Consider the following 7534-nt stretch of genomic DNA (forward strand, 5'->3'; position numbering starts at 1 on the left):
GTAAATAAAGTTATTACAAAATATGCTAATCCGTTTTGTTGATCACCCTTATGCTGATATAAATCCTACTTTAAATGCAAAATGCATGTTGCTAGCCTAAACACCCTATAGTGGAGTGACAGCTGTTATAGTATGAGTCATGTTTGTAATCACCAAAGGTTTCCTTGTAATCCTCATATTATATGGCATTTTATCTTAAATATATTAGAAAAAAAGACAAAAAAGAGAGCGTCAAAACACAAGGGTTAATTTGGAATTTTAAGTTGAGACGGAAATTGGGCAGTCGAGAAGACAACTAAAGGAGATATATCATTACCTACCTCAAACAAAGGAACCGTTATCGCTTACTGCAGTGTAAGAGAGGCATGACAACAACCAGGTAAATTGATACATACTTAATATAGCATACGTAATAGATATAGCCAAAGACGCATTAAAAATGTCAACAAATATTTTACTCACATCATGACGAAAGGAAAAGTCTTCTTATACCATTGGAGTTGGTCATTAACTTACTCAAGTATTTAATTGTCAAGGCAGGCAAATATTCATTAAGAGGAAATGTCACAACAATTTTTACCAAAGTGAGAATCTGTGAGCTTTTTAAAAGAGTATTGAAAACCAGTCTGCATATGCTTGTTTCTTTTTGTGTTGGATGCATGTGTGTATATATATAATGGATGTTATCTAATTATTCCGTATAACAATATATGTCAATGAACGATATTGAATGACACAATTTGACATTATATGACACTGCATATTGCTGAATGACACAGTTTGGAAATGTGTTTCGTTGCATGCCACTACATGATACCGTATGTATTTACACTATACCACTAAACACGCTATTTGGCAAACAGAATGAATTGCTCATTTAAAACACTTTCTTAAAAATTCCTCATGGTTGTACACTTGTTAGTTTATTTTCTCCATAATGATGCATTGCACTGTTTTTCCTCTGATCATCTTATTTGGTTGATTTTTTAAAAATATATTATCTTCTTCATCAAACTTCCCTTTAATGTTGTCACTTTATGTTTTCCCTTGAACTTATTGTCTGTGTAAGTTAGGGGCCTTCTCAATAAATGGTTATCTTAGTTATACAAACATGTACATCGAACAAGAAAGTTTCGAATACATGAAACCTCAAGTTTAAACATTTTAGAATTAATGGCTTTGAGCTTAGCAATTGTAAATTGTATTTTCTATAACAAAATCAACTCTCTCAAAAAAATATTTCAAAATGCATTACGGAGAGACAATCACATTGTGACATTTCAGTGATAACTACTCGATTAAGAGGTCTTCTTAAAATTATCGCTTATTTCCTGTACAAAGAAGATTTTCCCGACAAGAAAATGTACTGCAAATCATTTTATATTATGAACCAGATATATGTAATGTGAACAGACTTATGATTATTTTCGCAGTATATCACAATAATGAACTCTTACACACATAGATGTCGTATCAAAAGTAGCCGCCTCACTTAGTTATGTTAATCTTCGAAATATTATTTCTGTATTAATTGATAGAACTGATATGTTAAAATTGACATAAATGTGTAAACAACTGATGCAAAAAAGCATACGAGTCTCATGATCATACTTAAATATAAACTATTTCTACAGAATTTGATAACTCAGATAATGTTAACGAACATATTAAAGCGGTATTCTAATGGAATAGCCTTTCGCGCTTAAACGTTGTACTAATTCATGACTGAATTTATAATTGAAATTTCCTTATATAGTTTTGTATTGCATAATTTGTAAGTTCACCAATTCATCAATGCGCCAATGTGTTTAAATTCTTTTTATATGCTTAAATTAATGTCTGCTGAAATAAGTTTGACATTTTTGTTAATAGCATCTCTAGATAAGAAATTCTTGGATTCTGATAAGTGCCTATGGTCATCAAAAAGTTGAATAAAACGGTCTGAGCCCCTTCTGTGGTTCTCCTTTTCCACACCGAACTTATTACGATATCCTGACATCAATCTTTAATTTCTGTCAAACCAACAATTGGCGATTTCTCTGCTCAATCTCAAAGAATTTTACCTTTCAATTGTACTTTTTGAAGGAATATATATGGTAAGGACATTGTCAGCTTTAGTTTTGTTAAAAGAACGCACGTTAATATAAGAATCAAATGCAGTGAAAAAGGAACATTACCTCACTGGTGGGAGAATTTACTTTAAGGTACCCCTCGGTCGGTGTTCTTTACAACTGATATTTTCCAAACAAAATGTGTCAATATGTATAAATCTGTCTTCTTGTGTCAGTTTAATTTTCTTTCGGTATGTAAATTTTGCAATGAAAACAATACGTTATATTAAACGCTGCTATAATATCCAAATATTTTCATGTTAATTTTCTGTCTAACTGAGGGTTATCCATCCGGAGCATCTGCACTTATTCTCCTGGTATTTTTCCAAGGGTCTCTATGTAAATTTGTCTTTTTCATATTATTTATCGATTTTGAGTTTTTATTGCTGTCTTGTTTACATCCGGCATTTCTCTCTTTATTTTCTAGAGAATTATCATTATCAAGTAAAACATCAGCATAACAATATTGAAGTTATGACGACCTTTTCTCCAGTCTTTTCACATGATGTCGATTTCCCCACTTATATGTGTAAATCATTATGTCGCAAGTCGGATAGTAAGGACAGAACATGACTCCATATAATGACGCGTATTTCATCGAAAGCCAGCTCAATCAAAGTTGTCGAACGGTCTTCTTTTAAAAGACAACATTATAGGGATACATATGCAATACTATTTTATTCTCCGATGATGCTAACCTTTTAAATTTCGTTACTTTTATTGGTTATTTGTTGACGAAGCCAAATATAATCTTAATCAATTTGCTTGCGATGTATCTATGTAAACAGTTTTATCAAATAATTTTAGTAACTTTATTTCCAGGCTGCGTAGGTAATTAGTTTCTTTTCTATATGCTATATAAAATATACACCTCTATTTATCTTGGGGAAAAATTATGGAATTCATAATCTCCTCATGATTTCTACATAATACAGCTTTTATCCCCATCTAAAATAATTTTGAAAATCAATGTAGCTTGGACTGCGACGTTTAAAAACCCTACTTGTCGTTTGATCAACCGGTCACAAGCAGCTGAGACCAGTTACGCAATGAACTTATATACATTTTTTCTTTCCCTCACATTTGTACATGGAATGTGAACCGGTGAATCACATTGATACAAGCTGTCGATACTTGTTGAGTTTTGAAGTTTCTCCAAGATAGAAATGTCGACACGATCTTTCATCTTACGTCATAAGAGAGGTACATACGACTGTGAAGGGGAAAACGAACAGCTTCTATAGACAATAGTCTCACCAGCATTTAACAATTATTGTGTTAGCTAATTTTATTAGATCTTTTCAAATGTTTGTCAAATGTATATAAACGATCAATCAACACATAATTACCACGACCATCTACTGTTAAGACATTTAATTAGCTAGTTCCATTAGATGCCTTCAGATATTTGTCAAACATATGTCTGCAAACGGTAATAATGTTTTATATACATGAGTATTTATTTATGTTTCCAACAGGTCTATTGTGTATGTCATTGGTGATGATGATTATGAGGATTATCCTTGACCGTACTTCAACACACCTGTCTTCAAAGAGCAACCAAAGACCAAACGACACATCTTCCTCTCGACAATCTACTGTCACGACAGATTCGGACATAAGGAAAGAGCTGGAAAATATTTTGAAACTATGTCCAAGCTCAGTAGGGCGACTTGGTAATCAGATGTTTGCATATGCAAGCACATATGGCATAGCAAGGTCCGTCAACAGGACAATGGTAATTTCAAACGATCATATCTTACGAAATGTGTTCAAACTGACAGCATACGTCATGCCAAATCGTTCTTTTTCTTGTACCCGGTGGAAACAAGTGGCCCCGAAGTTCAGTGGCCGCTTTGATGGCAACATTTATAACAGGGTGATTGGTAACAAATGCGATATTATGCTGATAAAATATCTCCAATCTTGGAAATACTTTGAAAAGTATAAGTCAGAAATTCTGCTGGAATTCTCGTTGAAAGATGAATTAAAGGTGATGGCAGATTCAATTCTACATCAAGCTGCGAAATCGGTGTCGATGGATTCTGAAGAAGGAAATACCGCCACATACATTGGGGTTCATATTAGGCGCGGAGACCTTTTGTTCGATAGCAAGGTACAATTCGGGTACAATGTGGCCACTGGGACTTACATTAAACATTCCATAACATACTTCCTGTCAAAGTTCTCTAATCCTGTGTTTATCGTATGTTCTACAACATTAGACTGGGCTAAGGAAGAACTCAGAGACCTAACTAACGTGTATATAAAGTATGTTTACACTAAAAATCGACCGGAAGTGGACTTTGCCGTGTTGGTGGCATGTAACCACACCATTATGACTGTAGGAACGTTCGGATGGTGGGCGGGATACCTCGCCGGAGGTGACGTCATCTACTATAAATACCCAGTAAGGAATAATTCAAAACTGCGGGAACAATTAGATTCGAGCTTTTCAGACTATTTCCCATCCCACTGGATAGGAATGGGTTAAAGACTGAAAGCTGCAAGATTAGTTTTCACCGGTGACTTTCAGTATAATCAATTTTGATTGAAAAGAGAAGACATTGAGGATAAAACAAGTCGCATTTCATCATTCATAAAACAGGGCACACGTAGGTATTCTTCTCTATCGTGATACAGCCGGGAACCGGTTTTATGCGGATACATCCAGGCACTCAATTTAAGATGGAAATTGAAATACAAAAACTAAAAAATATGTACTTAACTTCACTTTCCTCTTAAAAAGGTTAAACATTTGAGATGTAGGATGTTTTTCATATACTGTTATTAATCATTAAATATATCTGTACTTTCATGGAAAACGTCATGAAGTATAGTAAAATAAAAGATGGCTTGTGAAATAATATTACACACTTATTGAGTAGTCGCCAAAACGTTGTTGCAAATGAGAGTGAAATTGGCATCGAAATTGAACAATTGAATCATGTTATGTTTTTCCAGGACCATATATGAGGAATTACCACAGGACATAATCGCTATGATAAACAAGAGGCCCAGAGGGCCTGTATCGCTCACCTGAATATGTTTAAAATAATAAGTAGGAAGTAAAGATATATCACTCCATGGTAGGTGCTGTAAGTACATAAAGATCCATCCAGTACTTGATATATAGCGAGAACAAACTTCAAACAGAGCCCCACCCCTATGCCTCTAGGGGGGTCATACCCACCAATTATACAAAATTGAGTCCCCTTGGCCCAAGGATGCTCCAGACTAAATTAGGATAAAATCCCAATAATAAATAAATCCCTATGGTAGAAGAAGGATTTTAAAGGTTTAACCTCTATTTTCCCTATTGGGCCCCGCCTCTCTGCCTCCAGGGGGGTCAGACACACTGTTTATACAAAATTGGTTCCCCTTCACCCAAGGATGCTTCATACCTAATTTGGTCATTCCTAAGAAGGATTTTGAAGAATTTGCTATGTTTTCCACCTATTGGGCCCCTACCTTCTGCCCCAAGGGGGTCACTCTCGCTGTTTATACGAAATTGAGTCCCTTTTGCCAGAGGATGGATGCTCCAGACTAAATTAGGATAAAATCTCTAATCCCTATGGTAAAAGATGGATTATAAAGGTTTTACCTCTATTTCCCCTATTGGGCCCCGCCCCTCAGGTCCAAGGGAGGCCACACCCACCGTTTATACAAAATTGGCTCCCCTTTACCCAAAGATGCTCCACAACAAATATGGACCAAATCCTTTCATTCCTTCAGAAGAAGGAGGATTTTAAAGAATAATTTGCTATGTTTCCCCTTTTGGACCCCACCCCTCAGGCCCCTGGGGGGCCAGACCCACGGTATATACAAAATTGTTTCCTCTTCACCCAAGGATGCTTCAGACCAAATATGGAACAAATCCTTTCATTCCTACAGAAGAAGAATTTTAAAGAATTTGCTATGTTTCCCCTATCGGGCCCCGTCCCTCAGGGCCCTGGGGGCCAGACCCACGGTTTATATAAAATTGGTTCCCCTTCACCCAAGGATGCTTCAGACCAAATATGGAACAAATCCTTTCATTCCTACAGAAGAAGAAGGATTTAGAAGAATTTGCTATGTTTCCCCTATTTGGCCCCGCTCCTCTGCCCCCAGGGGGGACTTCACCGACCATTTATACAAAATTTCGTCCCCTTGGCCTAAGGATGCTCCAGACCAAATTTAGTCAACATCTACTTGGTCGTTCAGGACTAGTAGCGTTTTAAAGGAAAAGTTGACGGACGGACTGACGACGGACGGACGACGGACGCTGCGGTATGGCATACGCTCACCATGGTCCTTCGGACTAGATGAGTTAAAAAAGGAACGCCCACATACCAGGCGTTACTAAGTAGGTACGGTAAGACCACGCCCATCCCGCCAGTCACCAGACGCTGGTTAAAGTATTGAGGCAACATATTATTATATCAATGTATGTGGTCTGGATTAGTATGCAATACTTAGCGTACACACATTATATAACAGCCCAATCGATATCTACTCTACATATTCCTTATAGTTCTATCTGTTGAAACGTATTCCAAGTCATGCATCAACTACTCCCAATTAAACCCTGTTCAGATTTATGACTTTTTATGACTTTTAGTGTGTGTGTGTTATATTTTGAAATGCTGACGTTATTAAAAAAGAAGTTGACTTGTGTAGTATACGATAACAATACTTTGATGTGATAATTTCTATAGCTTAATCCCTTCAAATCAAAACGCCAGTATTAGTCTGAGGGGAGGATATGGTAATAGCCATATGATAGCCTTTTATTTGTCACACACGCTTTGCAGATGTTGTAATACTATTATAACGCTATCTAAAAAGGATCTGCAAAATAACACACCACGTCATAGTAACCGCTGATTATATAAAATGTGATGCAATTTGCATATTTATAACGGGAGGTATGGGAAGTTACTATGTTTATATAAATGGTATCGGTATTACTATTGTATTGTTTTAGTTTCAACTTCCTGTTGATATGTTATTATAAATCTCTCCTGTGTTTAACTAGTAATATGTAACTTTATTTAATTTCCACGTGCAGATATTTACGTGAAAAACCAGTTGGTACACTTCTGCCAGTTTCATAGGCGGTAACTCCTTTATATATACTAGCGGAAAAAAGAAACTGTGCATGCGGAGAATTGTTATAGAACATGTATTACCAACTGTATATACATGAAAATTCACAGACATGACCGAGTATGACACATACACTTTCCGTGTGTCATTGACAGCTTTTCCCGTGCAGTTTGTTCTCTATAGGCGTTGACCAGTTTGCACGTTTTTCTCGTCCAGCCATCTAATTCGACAATGAAAGTTTCAACTGTTGGGTCACTCTGTTGAGACCAGTGAACAGTAAAAACAGCATTATAACGTTTTAATTTGTGATTAATGCTATGCCGAGGCTCAATGAA

At 36.2% G+C, this 7534-nt stretch overlaps 1 protein-coding gene across 2 annotated transcripts; it reads left to right on the forward strand.

Annotated features, from left to right (window-relative positions):
- Positions 1 to 275: 275 nt before the first annotated feature.
- LOC110452548 (galactoside 2-alpha-L-fucosyltransferase 2-like) lies at positions 276 to 4954 on the forward strand. Of its 2 annotated transcripts, none has more exons than XM_021501156.1 (2): positions 276 to 379; positions 3590 to 4954. In XM_021501156.1, the coding sequence occupies exon 2, from the start codon at positions 3601 to 3603 to the stop codon at positions 4603 to 4605; it is 1005 nt and encodes a 334-aa protein (XP_021356831.1). In that variant the 5' UTR covers positions 276 to 379; positions 3590 to 3600; the 3' UTR covers positions 4606 to 4954. The 2 variants fall into 2 exon arrangements, with proteins under 2 accessions (XP_021356831.1, XP_021356830.1); XM_021501155.1 differs by lacking the exon at positions 276 to 379 and adding an exon at positions 3219 to 3314.
- Positions 4955 to 7534: the final 2580 nt, after the last annotated feature.

This window comes from Mizuhopecten yessoensis, unplaced genomic scaffold (assembly GCF_002113885.1).
Source record: "Mizuhopecten yessoensis strain PY_sf001 unplaced genomic scaffold, ASM211388v2 scaffold6719, whole genome shotgun sequence".
Lineage (NCBI taxonomy): Eukaryota > Metazoa > Mollusca > Bivalvia > Pectinida > Pectinidae > Mizuhopecten > Mizuhopecten yessoensis.

Bases quoted from the DNA above. Each gene is read 5' to 3' on its own strand.
- LOC110452548 (XM_021501155.1), top strand. From the start codon at position 3,278: ATGTCGACACGATCTTTCATCTTACGTCATAAGAGAG. The intron at 3,315-3,589 runs GTACATACGACT...TGTTTCCAACAG, and splicing joins CATCTTACGTCATAAGAGAG to GTCTATTGTGTATGTCATTG.